At 36.6% G+C, this 20,339-nt stretch overlaps 1 protein-coding gene across 1 annotated transcript; it reads left to right on the top strand.

Moving 5' to 3' along the window:
• Window positions 1-2,374: 2,374 nt before the first annotated feature.
• LOC134796368 (putative inorganic phosphate cotransporter) lies at window positions 2,375-14,080 on the top strand. The gene is made up of 11 exons (XM_063768540.1): window positions 2,375-2,490; window positions 3,874-4,013; window positions 5,718-5,897; window positions 6,168-6,306; window positions 6,605-6,822; window positions 7,106-7,255; window positions 7,783-7,915; window positions 9,344-9,468; window positions 11,772-11,894; window positions 12,806-12,944; window positions 13,544-14,080. Exons 1-11 carry the CDS (start codon window positions 2,439-2,441, stop codon window positions 13,591-13,593), a joined length of 1,449 nt encoding a protein of 482 aa, XP_063624610.1. The 5' UTR covers window positions 2,375-2,438; the 3' UTR covers window positions 13,594-14,080.
• The last annotated feature ends 6,259 nt before the right edge of the window (window positions 14,081-20,339 follow it).

Here is a 20,339-nt window from a genome sequence, read left to right as displayed (position 1 = left end):
TGTAGATTTATATTGATTTTTTACACATTAAGCTGGGTTCCCACGGCCCGTTGTTTCACAGATCTGACCGCGCCTTTACAGGCCGACAGATCGTGGGAATGGTCGCATCCGACGAGACCGAGCCTGTCGTCACCCGTTCGATCCGTCGGGAGTCGGTAACTTCAAAGGCGCGGCGCAACGCGGCGCGACGGTGCCTGTCGCAGCCTGTAGGGGCGCGTCTGCGTCGGTTAATTTCACCTGGGACAGCGCGTGTGCGTACAGTACACGCACATATGATCACACATGCTGGACTGGCGGTAACGACAGGCGGGTACAGGCTGACTCGCACCGTTGGAATGGCTCGGCGCGAGACGTAATCAACCGCACAGGCATCCACAGGCGTGGCGCGATCCGGCCTGGCCTGTAATAATACGGGCCGTGGGAACCCACCATTATAATCACGAACAAATGCCATGAAAAAATTCACTCGGAAACTAGACTATATTAGCAAGGACAGAGTTTAAGCAAAACCGTAAAGGTTAAACTTGGCTCCATAGAAAAAAATCACGAAAACATATACCTATCAACAAACTAAATTTTAGAAAAGTAACATAATATATTATGTGGTCAAGCAGATCTTATCAGTAGAAAAAGGCGGCAAATTTGAAAAATGTAGGCGCGAAGGGATATCGTCTCATAGAAAATTTGAATTTCGCGCCTTTTTCTACTGACAAGATTTGCTTGACCATCTATACTTACAAATATAATACGTGGGCCATACTGAGAGTTTCTGGATTCTGATACATGAGAAGACTTATTTTTTCTAAGTGGCCAGTCCAGGAATTTTCAGTATGCCCTAAGTATAGCCTGAACGTAAAAACTAGTCAAAACAATTCCTGAACTTTAATTACAGCCTAAGTGAACTAGAACTTGGCACTCATATAAATAACAGTTCTTTTGCCGGAGAAGTCTACAACGACGCATATTCTTAATGTTGAAATTCGCTCTCATTTTACATGTTTTTGATGGGATAATACTATCAGTATACTTGTAGAAATTGTGACAGTTAGATAGTAAGTATTTACATATTTAAAAATAAATATTTTTCCATTGTTTTTACATTTTTCCATATACCTAAAAACGATTGTCTCCTTTACACGCAAAGTACCAAAATGTAAACCCTCACCTTACCTACACGGTTATAAATCACAGCTGACTCTGCGGACTCTGTAACTTTATTGTTTAACGTACTTAGTGGGTAGTTTAAAACTGGGTGCTTTCCACAAAATTGCTCGCTCACTAAATTTATTTTAACAAACTTTGTAAATAAATTTCTACGAAAAGGTGTGATAATGCAAAGGAATCTACTCGTACTCTAACTTAAACTATGTATTATAGGTACTAAACTAGTAAACTACTACTGATTCTATTTAGCACTACTGAGAGAAACTTAAAGTTTTATATTAACAGAACATGCAAACAACATCCGTAACATTCAATTTTCAATTAAAAAAAACTGTACAACACATACATTTTAAATGAAAAACAGATTTAGGTACTTAAAACGAACTGAAACGCGCAGCATGGAAAATTCCCAACAAAAAGTCTTATACGGCCCCATTCGAACATTAATATACTTACCTACGTCAAATATTACGACTAGATACGATATGGATTAGATATGTCAGTGTCAAAAGTGATGTTTTTGTTTGACGTAATATTTGACGTATCTTAAAGTTCGAATCGGGCCGATAGACAGTCAAAGATATGCTCTAGATTTGATTTAAAGAGCACTCAAACATTGAAGCAAGACAGCGAATTCAATAACCGTCGTTGTTGAAATCCCTGCTCGACTGATGTCACTTCAATGTGTCGTATTCATTCACGTTTTGTAAATTGATGTCGACTTTAAGTCTACAAGAACAGTCTACGTAGTAAGTCTGGGAGTCTTTCAGATGAGAAAGCGGGATTATATTTTACAATTTCGTGGAACTCGTTCGGCTTTTTCAAGTAGGTACAAGTTATTGGTCACAATTTTATAACCAACGGTACAACCAAGATTTATCTTACATAAATGATGATAATGATGCCTATAATAAATTATCACTGCAATACAATGCAATATGTACATTATATTAAAAACGATTGTACAATATGTCTATTTTCAGCAGCGTCGACAGGGTTAAACAGGGCATCATATGATAAATTCTAGGCAAACAATTTAAAGTAGCTCAGAAAAAGACAGAAGTAAATAGGAATTATAATTATTTACTCATGTCAATCAGACAATCACAATTTTCACATCACACAGGTATATGAAGGATTCAAAACTTAGAGGCTCAGTACGCAAGGTGTATTTTTAAGTGTTAGTGAAATGAGTATATGTATCGGGTATTACAATGGGTTGAAGTGTTGTTGGTGTCATTTTGGTTTGTGCTGTGGAGGAACAATTGTCCATTATGGTGGACAAGAAAGGATCTAGGAAAAACTCAATGGCTGTGGCTATAGAACGTAATGTATTTACCTACTGTTTTCAATTAAGTAGTACGCAATATAGGGTTTTAATGTTTGTTTAATTCCAGAGCGTTTCATAAGGCACCGTCTTGTAAACATACAATCTGATAGACGCGTTGCAATATTGGTCTAGAAGTTTTATTTAATATACGTTGCAATTTTGTCCTAAAAATACTACAAATTAGTAGCTTTAATAAATTATTGAAGAGTTCTTCAAAAATATTAAATCTGCACGTAAAATTTTTATATAATATGTTTTTATATAATTTTAAATTTATATATTTTTTTAATTTCGAGGTATAATATTCTACTGTTTCCTGCTTGAAGCTTCTATACCTAATTATAACTTACAAGTTTCGTAAAAAGAATAATATTAAATATGTTTTACAAATTATATTTTAACTTGTTTTGTTACCGAATTGGAGTCGTGCATGCAAAACAAGAGCTTTTGCATTAGGGCATGCAGTACCGGTCCCGGTACCAAGAATTTCGTTTCCCGGTTCTGAGCATGGCCGGAACCGGGATTCCCGGTTCTTCCCGGTTCTCAATGCATCTTTTGATTACTTTTAAGAAATTGTTTGTGTTAGTGTACAATCTTTATGAATGACTTATTTTCATACAAAGAATTGCATAAGAATGAATTACTTTATTATAAACAAACACTTAATTGGCGTTCCAACCTATTTTACGAAATTAACCGGCACACTTTGCCTTCGCCTGGGCCGAGCCACACGGCTGTAGCGTAGTTGATGCACTCAGCACTATGACGGCACGGCCTGTCTGTACGAATGTCTACTTTACTAGGTTAGTTTGTCGGGTTATGTGGGTCTCCCGTTTCATAGCACCATTATTAAATGTTATATTACTGTCTCGAGCTAAAGTACTAAAACATTACTACTATTGAAATGGGAATAAATAGTCATATGATGAGAACCGGGAAGTACCGGTACCGGGTCTTCAGTACCGGTTCTTTTGACACTGTAAAATTCTCATACACTGTAGGTTCTCATATTCCCGGGAATTCCCGGGAGCATGCCCTATTTTGCATGCACGACTCCAATTCGGTAACCAGGTTTCAGGTAATCAGGTTTTAATAACTACCCGACGTAAACGTAAAGGGCTATTACGATTTAAGGATGACTCACGCTAAACCGGAGCTCCGGCGCTTCGTTTTCTATGGAAAGCACACCACGTGGCACACCGATCAGCCGTCATAGAAAATTACATGTCGGACGCCACGGCCCGGGCACGGCCCTGTCTAGCGTGAGTCATCCTTTAAACAGCCCTTGTTACTCTTCTTTCTTGGATGTTTTGAGCATACTGTTTTCTTAGATGTACTTTAAAGATTAATGAAACTACACAAAGACTTACATCCTACAGGCCATGGTTTCGGCGTTCGTCACATCCAGATGGGCGTAATGTGCATTTGCATGACGGCTCTCTTTATCGCGCGGAGCAGTATGGGAGTGGCGATTCTAGCCATGACTGACGAAAGTCGTAGAAACGACTCTAGCGTTAAGGTAATAAAGTCTATCCAGAAATAGTTATTTGTTTTACAAGGGGGCAAACTTGTTGTTTAACCGCTCGTGCTAATATTGATACCCGAGCAGGCGAAAGATTCCAAAATTGAACCATAAGCGTAGTTGTATAGAGGGGTTCGAAAAATGGAATCTTGAGTTGCGAGGGTTTCAAAGCACGAGGGTTAAACAAAATTTGCCCCCGAGTGAAACACGAAATTTTTCATCACACCAACCCGAAGCAAATATTAAATGTAAAATATTAAATAAAATCAAATACTAATAAATGTTATTAAATATTTATCATCCAAAATCATCAATTAAAAGTCAATTCTACCAGCAAACATAACAAAACAACATAACAAACAACAACACAAACAACATAACATAAACATAAGAAAACAACTTACAAATTTCATTTGATTACTTTGCCTCACATGTGAATAAAATGCAACTTTGCTATTCGTTTTTGAAGTGCAAAGTAAGCCTTTCCGAGCTGGTGTGGTGAAAAATAATTTATGTAGTTAAGAAGATAGGTTAACTTCTCCATAATACTAATGAAATCACCATAATTACCCCGGCCCGGGCCCGGACCGTTGTAGCGTGAGTCATCCTTAAAACTTCGTGGAATGATGACAATGATGGATAATAACTATCCTATGTCCTACCCCGGGTCTCAAACTAACTCCATACCGAATTTCTTCTAAACGAGTTCAGCGGTTTTAGAGGCTAGAAGTAATAGACATATAGACAGAACAATTTCGCATTTATAATATGAAATAAATATAGTAGGGATGTCTGTGTCATAATAAATAAAACCAATCGACGTCGCTGTCAGTTCCGCAATTGCCCCGCGGGATCGTCGCTGAGTATTTTCGTAATGAAAATGTCTAGCATACTGCGGTACTGCGAGGCGATTCCATATATTGGCAGGAAATTCAATTTACCGTATTTATATTTAACATGGGACTGGGCGGGACTCATAGGCCGTATGCCGGATGACTTGCGGACTAAAATAACAACCAATTGGGTCCCACATTAAACCCGGGGACGCGGCAAACCTTTGATAGGAACTGGTGGGAGTGGTGGGAGACAGGTCAAGACCGGGATACGTGAAAAGGGAGGAGGGAGGCCTTGGGACACTCTAGGCTCATATAAATAAAATAACATTATTCGCTCTCCTTCATATGGCAACGAATATGTACGTACGGGACACAGCAACATTTCCAGTGTAAACGGCACTGGGTACATTTGGAATTTACTCGCCGTTGATTAAAAATGTCACTACGAACATTTTCAATTATTTACTTGTAACATTTATGGAAATCCCAAGTTTGACTGCAATATAAATATAATGCTTGACATGGCTGAAACGCAAACAGAGTATATAAAATAACATTTTTATCTCTAGTAGAACAAATATTTTGTAGGTAGATATCGAGCAAACGAACTGACTAGATAATATTAAATAAATAGGTAAACAAAACTATTCGTTTATCTACTACTCACTGGGTTGATGGTTAAACTCGGTTGGCATAAATGAAGAAATGGGCCAAGTAATGATTATTACGAAAGCGATAACAATTTTAACACAATCTGACCTTGTTTTATCAATTGAACACTGAACTGATTTTTACCGACTGAGCTGCACTTTTTAGGGCTAAGCTAGCGCTCATTATTTATTGATGACGTTCGTAATATTTACAGATATACGAGTGGGACAAGGAGACTCAGGGTCTTATCCTCTCCTCTTTCTTCTGGGGATACATCGTAATGCAAATCCCAAGTGGGCTGCTCTCCAAACGTTTCGGAGGCAAGCCTATACTACTAACAGCTATGGTTGCGAACGCCGCCATTAACTTGATGATACCAACACTCGCGGAGTTGGTGAGTTAATATTTTGGTATTTTTGATGAAATGTTTAAAAGTTAGTGGCAACTGTTTATTTCAAACGGTAGTTAAAAATCGTTTATGAGCGTTGGATTTGAGTAAAGATTTTATTAGATGATGCAGTACATTTTGGTGCCGCTTCTGGTCTCTGTCTTCAAGAAGCACTGCACGGTCCTGTACTAAAAACTGGAAATGTCATCAAAATTTATCAGAAATCTATCCTCGAAAATACGGTGTTTCTAATGCATGTGCAACTACTTTTTTTAGGGTGGCTGGCGTCTAATATGTGCGTCTAGGGTCCTCATGGGTCTGTCCCAGGCCTGCTTGTTCCCCGCATCGCATACACTTATAGGACGATGGCTGCCAGCTCACGAACGAACTTCGTATACTGCAATTGTTTATGGAGGTGAATACTTTTTTTAATTAAAAGAAAGCAAACAAATATTTTCATTTTTTTAATGCAGTTATTATTCATTTGAGCATTCCAGCTATATTATTTTTGAGACATCGGAATAAAACAATTAAACATAGAAGAATAATTATTTAATTCTCAATTGGATTGACTTATTTGACAAGTAGCTGGTAAACCGTCAATTGGGTTAAAGTTCTAAAGTATTTTTCTCCAAGAGAAGATTAATAAATGTAAATACTTGTGGCTTGGTATGACTTAGCGTAAGTAATCCTTAATTTGCTTTCCATTTCAGGATCAATGATTGGCACAATAGTGGGCATGCCTGTGTCTGGCATTCTAGCAGCGACTGCTATCGGTTGGAAGCTCATATTCTATTCTATATCGGGGCTTGTTTTTGTTTCTGCCGCCATATTTTATCTCGCAGCTGCGAGCTCTCCAGGCGAGCACAAACTGATGAGAGATGAAGAAAGAAAATACATAGAGAAAGGATTGAATGCGGGAGGATCTAAGGTAAGACAGCTTAGAGGGGTGCAACGTTTAGACAAAACCCGAGAACAATCGTTTTAAGAGGGAAGTGTAATTATGTCAATAACATAATAAAAAAATCATGGAGAATGGAAAATATTTAGAAGTGGATAAATGTTTTCACTTTTTGTATGGACAAGTACGTGGTATACTTACCTCTTAAAGAATCCTTTCTTTAATTTAAAACTCAACATCATGTTGTTCTTTGGACTTATGTCTTTGTTCTTCCACAATGTTTGTATCTGATTCTAGTTTGTTCCATCTACAGGAAATGCGTACCCCATGGAGTGATATATTCCGAACCAAAGTGTTCTGGGTCCTGGTCGTCACGCATATAGGTAGTGCTGTCAGTTTTGTACTGTTCTTCGTGGACTTACCCACGTACCTGGAGCGGGGACTGCAAATATCTTTAAAAACTGTAAGTAGGGCAGACAACAAACACTCTTACATTTACATACATTTTTTATTATAAAATCAATACGAGTAAGGACCCATCTTAACCACATAGACCACATAGTGATAAACTGCGATTAATAGGGGATATTACTGCAATGTTCTGCCGCCAGAGTGCAGCACTACTGACTCAGTAAATTCATAGACTAACTTATACATACTGTGCCTTAAACTGTTTTTTGACAAGTTTTCACAGACAATAAAATATGACATTGATGCATCAAGGCGGTTTGTTAACAAGGGCCTACCGGTAAACGCGAAAATCGAAATTTAGTTATCTGCCTCTTTATCGCTCGAATATGCAAGAGTGATAGAGAGGTTAGATAACGAAATTTCGATTTTCTTGTTTCGCGGTAGGCCATGTGTCAATGTGGTTTGTTTACTGTATGTGCCACAAAGGTGCCATCTATACGCAGAGCTTTGCCTAATATGCCCTATTAAACGAGATAGAATAAAACCATAAGTATGAATTAAGTAATTATTATATTTTAGAGTGCATCCCTGTCTGCTCTTCCATACATTGGAATGTGGATCGGCTCAGTGGCGTCATCTACAGTTTGTGAAGAAATATACAACAGAAAAATTCTCTCTGTCGGAGTTTGCAGGAAAATATTCAATTCTATATGTAAGTAGATCCTAATAAATGAAAGCGAGAATCGCATTCGCATTTATTGCAGAGTAAGTTAGTTTCTAACGCCATTTGACACTTAGATAAGTTTTTTCCAAGATAAAAGCCTTATGAAGTGTTTCGAAGTTTATTGCAACAGACATTAGAAACTTTAATAGCGCATTATAGAACTTCATTTAATTAAAATAATTCATAAGCACCATTTCTTGATTTGTCCCATTTTTTTTCTATATATTTCATCCAAAACCCAGTATTTTATTCCTATCAAGTGAAAATTATACTAATTTGAAAATTGTTGTCATTAATTTAATTAAAAAGCCAGCCTTGTGGCTATCGGGCTCGTCCGCTCCCCAGGTGCCCACAAATCATGAACATTATCATTTTTACAAAAGCGCCCGCCCCTTCCGCCTCGAGCGTTTAAACTTATCAAATCTTATCATATATCTTAGGATCTGAGAATACACGACACGTGAAATAAGGAATAATAGACGTGAATTATAGAGGAAGAATTGAATATTTTATAAAATATGCACGGGAAAAAAAGACTGATGAACTGGAGACATTAAGACGAAAGTGGAGGACTCGCGCGAAATCACCTTTTCATACAAACGTAAACATTTCCCTCCCCAATATTAACATTATTGAAAATATTTTGAAACAATTTGTTGTATATTAACGCAATTATGCCCCTACGTTTGATTTTTTTCGAATTTTTAATTATTATAAGAGTTACATACAGGGTGTCCCAGAAATCGACGTCAAGCCGTAAACGGATGATAGACCAAGTCATAACAGTTATCATAAAAATACAAAAAAAAATCCAACTCATGTTCTTTAAAAATTATGGTCACTTTAAAAATTCACCAAAAAATCCACACCCTGTAATTATTCAAGATTACATAATAATAAAAAAATTTGAATAAATTATGGAATTTGTAGTAACAAGAATTAAAGAACCATTACAGGATGTGGATTTTTTAGTGAATTTTTAAAGTGACCATAATTTTTAAAGAACATGAGTTGGATTTTTTTTTTTGTATTTTTATGATAACTGTTATGACTTGGTCTATCATCCGTTTACGACTTGACGTCGATTTCTGGGACACCCTGTATAAGCATTAAATTTTTTTTAAGAAATCTGTTTTTCGCTTCTAATTTGTAATAATCAAAATGGCTAATATGCATCAAATCAAGTATATAGGTAAATATTTTCCATAATGTCAATGTCCAGAGAGGAAAATGGGGACCACGTTTGTATGGAGTAACGGCCGTTTTCTTTCCTCTTTGTAAATAGATCGAGGATCTGGTCAAGATTGCAGGAAAATTTTGTATGAAAGCAGCCTACGACCGGTCTATGCCGCGAAATGTATCTCTTCTTGCCTAAGATTTTATGATGATAATGATGTTTTTTTCTTTTCCTTTTAGCATTTTTCGGCATGTCAGCGTCACTCATCGTGCTATCCTTTCTGGGTCCAGAGAATAAGATCACGGCCATTGTTGTCCTCGTCATCGCTTTAACTTTATACGGCTTCAATGCTGCCGGGTTTATGGTAAGAGGGAATTAACTTTATTAATGTTTGCCAAATTCGCAAGGTGAGCAATATGAAGTCTGGATAAAACTGGATCATTTTGGCTTCAAAAAATACATGCCTTATTTAAATTATTACGAAAATAATTAGCTAGGTTACGTTCGAGAAAATTGTTAAAGCGCATTGGTATAGGTAGATAAATCTGCAAGAAAAATTAACATTGCACCTAAATCGTCACATATAAATTCAACATTTACTTGTCCGGATCCCATTGTTTGACATAAATATTGAAAGTCATAATGTAATGATTGTCAGATTATCATTAGTTATAATTCTGAAACCGCAAACTTTTTAGGGTTTTCGTAACGTTATCCTATAGACAGGTTAGGTTAGGTTAGGTTTGTTTTATGATAATCCTGAAAAGTTACGCGTTTCTGTGAAAAACCAAATTGTGACTAACGAAAATGCGGACAAACAATACATTATAACTTGAAACTTTATGGGAAACAATAGAACCCCCTTATTACAACCTTAAAGATAATTATAGGAAGTATTATGCAAAATTAATCATTTAATCGTTATTCGTTTAATCATAAACATACTTAGGAGACTCCATTTCCTTCTGTGTGACAATTGCCACCGCTCCTCTGGACGCTATTATATATCAAAGATTGGGTACATATTTGGAAAAAATACCTTAACATTTTTTTTTCTAATACGGTTTCATTATGTACATAACCGTTACTAAGATAGGGCTGAATGGTACAAGTGTGAGGTTTTATTCGTATTTTGATTGATCATGTACAAAGTGACATAGATGGGGGATGGGGGTAATTTCATACATCATCCGACACTCCATCAAAGTGACGCAACAACATTGACGAGTTTCCGAGAAACAAAAGAATCTCCAATACGCGCTTCCATTCCACTGAATAGACCTTAGGGCTCATTTAGACGATGCGAGAACTCGCATGCGAGTTTTATTACATTGCGGTTTTTGATCAGTCCGTTGAATCGGACGTAACCAACAGTCCGCAATGTAACTAAAATCGCATGCGAGTTCGCGCGCCGTCTAAATCAGCCCTTACAGGGACCCATTTTCTCGAACGGTATTAAGGGGCTCACTATTGCTCCAATATTAATACGGTTGCCTTTAGCCAATTCATATTCATTTCGCCTATGATGATACTCTTGGGAAACGTGAGACCCTCAAGATCTGTAGGTACCTACTCGAATACAAAAAAAACCCGGGTGTCCTTCTGAATCCCTAACAACGTTTGTTCTAAAGTCACTTGCCCTAACTGGTTTGTCCTAATGGGCACATGCCCTAACGATCAATTGTCATAACGATTAGTTTCCATAATGTAATGGTTAGCCTAAGACTCATTTGTCTTAAGCATTTGTACCATAACTATCAAGATCCCTAATGTATTTTACCATATTCTTCGAAATCCCTAACAATGTTTGGCATAAAATAACATGCTCTAACTGTTTTGACCTAATGGCTATTGCCCTAATGATCAATTGTCATAACAGTTACTTTTCCTATTGATCAATTATCATAACAATTACTTTCCATAATGAATGGTAACGAACTGTTGCCACAAAAGTGGGTTAGGTAAGGTTAGAACTGTGACCCTCGCAAAAACGACCTGCTGCCACAAAAGTGGGTTAGGTTAGATTAGAACTGCGACCATTGTAAAAACGAACTGCTGTTAAAACTAGGTTAGGTTAGAACTACGATCCTTGCACAAACGAACTGCTGCCACAAAAGTGGGTTAAGTTAGGTTAGAACTGCGATCCTTGCAAAAACCAACTGTTGCCACAAAAGTGGGTTAGGTTAGGTTAGAACTGTGATCCTCGCGAAAACGAACTGCTGTCATAAAAGTGGGTTAGGTTAGGTTAGAATAAAAAAATCGGCCATTCCATAATAGGGAAATCAAAATTAGGGCATACGAGTGTTAGCTCAAGCAACGATAGGCTAAGTAAAATTAGGTAACATGATGATTAGGATATATAATTTTTAGGCCTAACAATAATTAGGCAAAAAAAATATTATGCTACATAACATTAGGAGAAATACTCAATATGGAAAGTGCCATTAGGGAAAAACATATTAGGACAAAAAAAAATCGGCCATTCGATAATAGGGAAACCAAAATTAGGGTATACGAGTGTTAGGACAACTGATCATTATGACAAACAATATTAGGGAATGCAAATATAGGAGAAAAGACTTTAGGGATTCAGATATAGATCCAAAAAACCCAATTGAGATCTAAAAGATTATACAGGAACTATTAAAGAAGTGTTTTGTTTTTCAGATGAGTCATCTGGACACATCCCCAAACTTCGCCGGTGTGTTGTTGTCTCTGACCAACTTCGCAGCTAACAGTGGCAGCATTCTAACACCCATAATTACTGCTCTCATACTAAACAATGATCCGGTTAGTATAAACCCCCTATAATGGAACAGGCACCAGTAATGGGATAGTATAGACCAATCCCGTAAAATAAGTATTTATCATCATTTTTTAAACACTGGTAATATTTTACCATAAACAAGAACCATAGAGCTGCTTAAGTTTGATGTTTAATTGATTTTTCTTTGTTTTAAAATTAATGGCGCTATACATCCCATGACTGGAAAAAAAACATAGTTTTGATTTGTTCATAATATTGAAACCAATTGCAGTATATTTCATTAAATACATTAAAAACCTAAAGGACGAATAGAACATTCAACTTTTAACGCATAAAGTGGTAGAAATTTTTATAGGTGTCGGAAAAATGACAAAATACTTCAAATTTTCTCTTAAATGTTCCATGACTGGTGCCGTTAACGTATTCCTCAATCTTCTTCTTCGACCTAGCGTTTTCCCGGCCTAGCGCCAGGGTCCGCTTTCCTGCTCAGTCTTCTCCACTTTGCCCGGTCTTCGGCATCCTCAGGTGTGAGATTGTTCTCTCCCATGTCCGTAACGTATTCCTCAATAATTTTGAAAAATACTTGTACCACTCAATGTTGCCACCGCTATTACACGCAACGTGCGGACGAGTTTAGGATCTTCAGCACGTGGTACCCACATCACTCACTAACTTATAACTAAACCAACATCAACAACACTTTGACTGACAAACGACCCTTATGTAGATTTGTTTACTAAATCCCCAGCCCCTGTCGTTAAAGCACTACGTATACATACCTATATGCCTTTGACCAAAGACAGGGAAATTGTTATTTGGGCGTGTTACAACTGGCACTCAGTAGTGTTCTCAGTCAAAACCAGACATTAACAATGAATTGTGAATGAGTAGACGCTGTTTTTACCTAATCATAAATATACACTTTTCTCAACAGACTGACGTGAGTCGATGGCGTATAGTGTTCCTGTCGACTGCTGCTCTGTGTACTATCACCAACACTGTGTACGTTCTATTCGGAAGCAGTAAACGGCAACCATGGGATAGTCCTGACTTCAATAAAACGGCAGATCCTGGTAAGCGAATCAACCTTCACCATTTTTTTCCTACCCAATATTGTTTGTTTTGTCCCTTCTGTCATGGCTATGACACACACAGTTACACATACACAAACATAAAAAAAACCATATAACACTTTAAACTCTCGCGTTTTGTACACATATTTAATTACACAAAACTAATTACATTAAACTTTAACGGGTAGCTGCAACATTTTTATAAACTAATTTCGGGTAGTTTAGTGGTGTTTTATTAATATCTCCGTTGACATTTGTTGGGACGTCAGTCTTTCCGTGACCACAGCTGGTGCAACTCAGCTGAAACGTCGGAATTAAAGGTAAAAACAATGAAATTATATCGCGGTAGACCCGTTTGTGTAATTAAATATAAAAAAAACCAACTTCTCGGTCGATCGATGATCGATTTGTGTAAAATTGTCTTATAATATTTATTTTAATTTAATACATGTTGCTACAGTTGGTTCGCCATACACAACGAATTCAATGTACTTTGTAAAATCAATAATGGTTAATTACGGTGACTAAGTAAAGTATAAACAAATGACAGTATAATCGACATTCATATGATAATGACTCAATTCAAGTTGCTTTTTCAGAAGAAATGAAACCAGCATTGGCGAGAATTGACACGGAGGAAAAGGAATGAAAATGGTTTGCCAAGTCATATGAAGAGACATAGCAAATACTCGTACATTTTTTGTAATAAACTTTTCTACTCTTAGCTTAGCTCCCTTTAAGCCTACCTAAGGTAAACGTACTAGTGCTCGACATGCTAATGCCCAATAGACGACACCTTGCTGTCACCTCAATTGACAATGACTTAAGTTTCAAGATGACATGTACTGGGACCGCGTCGAGCACCAGTACGTTTACCTTATTTACTCGTAAAAAGTGTTCAAAACTCACTTTTGTTGCTCGATATGTGGGTCCCTTTTGGGAAAACTAAGTATAAATATATGAATCTGTATGTATATGTATTGTACACTGTATATCTAATTATTTTATTTTATGTTCTGCTGGTTAAATCACATAAAGTTTTGTTACTATTTGGATCTAGTCTTTGTATTTCGTGCAATATTTTCATTTCGTGCATTATAGCAAACGAAATGTGGAATAAATAAACGTTAAGCAGAGGTATAATTATTTTCTATTATCTTTTATCAATTAACAATATCAAAATAATGTAGGTAACAACAATTCTGTATTTGTGCAAAAGATCCCTTGATACATATCGTAAATCGTGATAACACAATAAGTATAAAATTGAATGTCAGAGGCAGCCAAAATTAAGCACAAAATGTTGTACACATTTGCTGTTAAAAATTAGGCCATGTGCTGCCATCGATACGATATATTTCTAAATGGAAAAATTGTGAAACTCAATATCCTGCGCTTAAGGTTTATCGATACATTATCATGTAACAATTTGTAAATATTTAATAAAGTGAAGTGAGTGAGTATCGAAATTTGATGGATATGGATCCTGGGGAAATATGAGGAATCGCTGTAAAAGCATTTTCGTTTATCGATGTACATATTACATTTAAAATATACTTGTATATTATTTTCACAATACGGGTATAGAATAATAAGTTGAGTCGGTATGTACTTTAAAAAACCATTTGGTCTATACATAGCCATATAATAAAGAATAAGAGTGTGATGGAAGCAGAGCCGTAACTACAGAAAAGTTGAACATTGCAACGCACACAAACGACACAGGTGCAGCCTTAGCATGGGACTTATGCAAATACTTATTGTCTACGAGATAAGTTTGGTAAAAGATGGGAAAAAGAGGTATACATTTTATGAAGCAACGAAAGTTTTCTACTTAGTAGGTATGCCATACACTATCGTTATTACTAGAGCCGGAGACCTGACAGCATTTTGTCGGTAGAGATCAGAATAACAGGCCACAAAAGGGTTGTACAGTCAATCGATCCGTCAGTGTCAAAAGTGACATTTATTTAACCAAAAACGTCACTTTCGAGGCTGACAGATCGGTATCGTTCGAATTGGGCCGTATGTTTGTTTGTTCCGTATGAGTTTTTGTCGTGTGCTCTGGCTACCGCGTTGAAACTACTTAACAGATTTTGATCAATGAGATGCCAACACCGACTGAATTTAAGATAATAATTCTTTAAACAACTAACGTTTAATAATAAAGTGGTGTTTTGGAAAAATGCTTTTTTGTTTAATACTTACTCATATATATTTACTACTCCTATAGTAGGCCTGACTTGTGCCCTTTTCGAGAACATTCTCCCTTTTGTATGGGAAATTTTCTCGCTCTCGAATATTTCCCATGGAAAATTGAGAAAGTTCTCGAGAACGGCACAACTATAAGTAGGGCTTAAAAGTGGCGGACAGTAGACATAGTACAATTTTATTGTTCCATTTATTGAAATATCTTGATTGGTAGACTTTCATCGAAGCTTCCAAATTTTACCTAAGACCCTAATTTGTTTTGCCGTTTGGTGATTTGCAGAACAAATTGTAAAAAATAAAAGAAAGTTGTTGTAGTTACCTAGCAATATTTTGACTCAAGTCAAAGTATAAGGTTTTAAAATTATTAGTAGGTACCTACCCTTTAAAGCAGGCATCCTTGTACTTTGACCTTTTTAGTAAATGGCATCTGAAACAAATGCGGCTGTCAAATTATTTAAAAATTATTATCGACTCAAACATAAAAACAGCATTAATATTTAAGCAAGTAGTAGGAAAATAATAAAATGGGGCCTTCACGTGTTAACACAAGTCTGTGTTTTTGCCCTAGTTTTTCCTGCAAAAAACATAAGCTTCTTATCAATCACGTTTTCCTTTCCGAATAATCACACAATTACGTAAATTAATCACTAGGACGACTTGCCGATGCTATTGTGATCGGAACACCTCGCAAACAAGGAAAATCGTATCGAAGAAAACGCCCCACTTTAACGCGTTACCGGGGGTTACGTACGGTTCGCCACGCAGCTTTCATACAGACTAAAGGCAAAATTAAAGAGGTTATAGATGGCAATAACATTAATGTCAATTGAAGGACACGTAGGTAGGATTGTGCGGTTATATATATATTCATATATTTCTATTTATTTATAAATATATATATTTATTTATTTATAAGTATGTATTAATATTTTTATGTACATGTAATTGTTTCGTATATCGATATATGTATTATGCCTTTGCACCTATTGCATCGCATCGTATTTAGTTACTTATGTTTCTAGTTAGGTTAACTTCTTTTAAGTCTCGCCGTCATGTACATTTTATCTTAGTTTGACTACCATTTCATATGTATCTCTCAGTTACTTAAAGGTTAGCTGGAAGAGATCCCTTAACGGGATAAGCTCGCCTTTGTACACATTTACTGTACTCTCTATTATGTACTTGTTTTGTGCAATAAAGTGTTTACTACTACTACTAAATACTTACCTATAATATGATTTTATGAACGTAATATTTACTTAACAACAATGCTTTGCATAAAACTATTTAAAAGCATTATAATCTGGAATAGGATATTAAACTAAGAGTTAAATTAACATTTTAACTATGCTTGGAATTCACGACATATAAGATATTTAATCTTAATTTTTCCCCGTCTAGGATCTCTCGTGCGTCTGTACGTCTGTCGCAGTCCTTTTGCTCCGAAATCACTGGACCAATTAAGTTGAAATTTGGTACACATGTGTAAGTCTGTGACCCAAAGACGGACATCCGGACGGACGAAATCCAATATTATTGACCGAAGCGTAGCGAAGGTCTACGTTTTGACTCGGACATTTTGCTTTCGTATGTCCATCCGGATGTTCTCCTCTGCAGGTCACAATTCTCAACCGATTCTCGTGAAATTTTGTGACCAGATTCTATGATTAAATAAAATTTTTATGTCAATCCAGTTTTTGGAAATTTTTAAAAATGGCGGAGTCGTAATACCTCGCGCCTAAACAATTAGTCGTATCGATATCATAAGAGTTTTTTCTTTTTGAGTTATGTTTATAGATTAAATGGCCAAAAATTCTCAAAATTTATTTCGCTGGTTTTGGAGGTTTATTTTTAATTTTAACTAATTTTAACTTGAGAATGAGTAGCTAAATTTCGTCAGCTTAGCCAAGAACTATTTGGCTCAGTTTGTAAACGTTCGCTTTTTTTGTTTGTTTGCACAGAGAGTCTGGAACTCTGGATTCGATCCCCAGTATTTGTATGCTGGGATATAACTTTTTTATTTTTTTTACACTTAAATTTCGTATTCTTTTTTTTTAATTTACTATATTTAAAGCTCTTAGCACCATGTAATTTAAAGCTCTGCTCGCGAGGTCTACAGCTCACAGAGCCACTAGTATTAATTGTATAGAAATGGAAATGAAATTAGAACAACAAAGTCAGAGGTGAATTAAATTTCTGCAGATTAATTTTTGTTTTTCTGCTATTTATCTGTCACAGAAATACATTTTGTTTATACGCAACCTATTTCGCCCATCGAACCACACGAATCTGATTGGGAGGTGTATTAGGAAACACATTAGGCCCTGTGGGGAATCCAAACAGATATACAAACTTATTTTATTCCGTTTATTGGTTATTAGATTCACATAATTAGTGGAGTGTGGAGCAAAGGTGCCAAGTATTATTTCTATAATATTTTTCACCTATTTAATATGCACTTGTGACCACGGCTCAGCGTCTTGGAAATAAAACATAACCCTTAATTTAAGACCAATATCAAAATCAAGAAATAAAGTTGCTTTTAGGGTTCCGTATCTCAGTCGGCAAAACGCAACCCTTATAAGACCACTTTGTTATCCATCTGTCAAGGCACTTTTTTCAGGAATGCGTAGAGGTATCAAGCTGAAATTATTTATTACGAAACAAACGTATTTATTATAAAACTAGCTGTGCCCGCGGCTCCGCCCGCGAAGAATTCGGTCTGTGTCAGTAAGCGGCTAATTTCTAATCCTAATTTCTCTCCCTCTCCCTTGGAGGCGGAACTTGAAGTAAAGTTGACAGATGGATATGCTAGATGACTGTATCCACTGTGTCCAGATAAAATATTTTACAATTACCTTATTAAGCCCCAAGAGTCTAGGCTCTTAAATAGAATTAGGCTCGGGGGCTAAAGAGCTAACTAGCCTTTTAGCCTTTTAGGCGTCAAGAGATGAGGCGAGCCCTAAAAAAAGAGCTAAAAGGCTCGAGTCCTTTGGATCACTACCTTTATCATATGTTAGAAAGTCATTGAAAACGCGAGCGAAGCGAGCGCGACAATTTTTCGATATAAAAAAACGCAATTCGATAGACAGTTGTACATGTTTACTTTTAGTATGGAAATCAGTCACATCAGTATATCACGAAAATTCAATGTCACCATCTCATAATTCAATGTCATCATATCTTAGAAAGTTATTGAAACCGCGAGCGAAGCGATCGCGAAAATTTTTCGATATAAAAAAACGCAATTTGATGGACAGTTGTACTTTTTTTACAATGTGACGTTTAGCGTCACATGTAGGTAGAGATAGATAGGTTAGAAATGAAAGTTTAATTTAGAAAAGGTATTTAATATTAATTAAAATTAATAACAAGTTAGTTAGGGTCGTGAATCCGTAAAACTGAGCTGACACAGAGATAGAAATATAGAAACAAGTCCTTAAAAGGAGGCACTTTCCTGAGGCTCTACATCGCGGGCGTCGCAGTTGTAGATGGCGCCGCTGTACAGCGCAGGAGTCCCAGTTGGTCCAGAGTAGACTAGGATGGCTTCCCGCTGTGGTTCAGGATCCTCAGCTCGGAACGGAAGCCTTCCGGGATACAGAGCTTGCGCATAGCGCAACCCGGGGTAGTGCAGGATAGAGGGTTTTCAGGCAGGGTGCAGGCAATTTCAAGCCCAAACTTGATCCCTAGTATTATTGGTCATATTAGAATATGTATTACACAACAGTGACTGCTACATCCGGCCCACTAGGAAAGAAATATCAGGAAAGTTAACCTTTCAGCATTATTTTAGTGTTCACGGATGAAGCAGTCAGAAAAGAACAGATTAGTTAACAGCATAAAAGAATACAACGTAAAATTATTCCCATTGGAAACTTAAATTAAATATTCGCAACACTTACCCGATCCGGGGAAATGTACACAGCGTAATACTAATAGGGCACGATCTAAATAATATCAAGTTAGATAAATTATATTAATCTAGAGATTTTTAGTATCTTCTTTGCATAAAATTGTCGACGATGTCATAAATTTTCTTCAAGTGACAGAATTCTGAAAACTATTTGAAAATGTTTTCAAAATGTTTACAATCCGCCAGCACAAAACGCTTAGCGCAAACGAGGTAGGTTAGGGTAATAGCAAACCCTTACATACCCCCCTTAGAATAACCTCGTATTCTAATTCGGCCTTTTGCAGAGATAGAAATTTAATAGGATAAGCCATGATCAATTCTGACGAATTAGGTGAGTGTTGTGATTACTCAGGTTTTACACAGGTTTACACAGGTAGAAAAAACAGTTTTAGTTTCGTCGTACGTGGCTTACAAATTTGTTAGGAAAGTGAAGCTACTTTATAGTAAGAAAAAACAAAAATGAATAGATAAAGATAACCACGTACCAAGGAACTACTCAAAACAAACTTAAACGAATGTTGGTGGGAGTACGCAAACCGTTACAAAGGTAAAAACAATGAAATTATATCGCGGTAGACCCGTTTGTGCAATTAAATATGTGTACAAAACGCGAGAGTTTAAAGTGTTAGACAGTTGTACATTTTTACTTTTAGTACGGAAATCAGTCACATCATTTTATCACGAAAATTGACAGTGCCGCAGCAGTAACGTTGCAACAGAGTAATGCTGCTGCAGTCCCTGACCGAATATCACCTTTATCATATCTTAGAAAGTGATTGAAAACGCGAGCGAAGCGAGCGCCAAAATTTTTCGATATAAAAAAACGCAAATTGATGGACAGTTGTACATTTTTACTTTTAGTACGGAAATCAGTCACATCATTTTATCACGAAAATTGACAGTGCCGCAACAGTAACGTTGCAACAGAGTACCTAATGCTGCTGCAGTCGCTACCCGAATGTCACCTTTATCATATCTTAGAAAGTTATTGAAAACGCGAGCGAAGCGAGCGCGAAAATTTTTCGATATAAAAAACGCATTTTGATAGACAGTTGCACATTTTTACTTTTAGTATGGAAATCAGTCAACATCATTTTATCACGAAAATTTACAGTGCTGCAGCAGTAACGTTGCAGCAGAGTAATGCTGCTGCAGTCGCCAACCGAATGTCACATTTATCATATCTTAGAAAGTTATTGAAAACGCGAGCGAAGCGAACGCGTAAATTTTTCGATAATTTTTGGTGCCCCTAGACAATGGTGCCCTAAGCA

The sequence above is a fragment of the Cydia splendana genome, chromosome 13 (genome assembly GCF_910591565.1).
Source record: "Cydia splendana chromosome 13, ilCydSple1.2, whole genome shotgun sequence".
Taxonomy (NCBI): domain Eukaryota; kingdom Metazoa; phylum Arthropoda; class Insecta; order Lepidoptera; family Tortricidae; genus Cydia; species Cydia splendana.
Note: the sequence above shows the minus strand (reverse complement) of the source record. Positions and strands in the feature narration are given on the sequence as shown.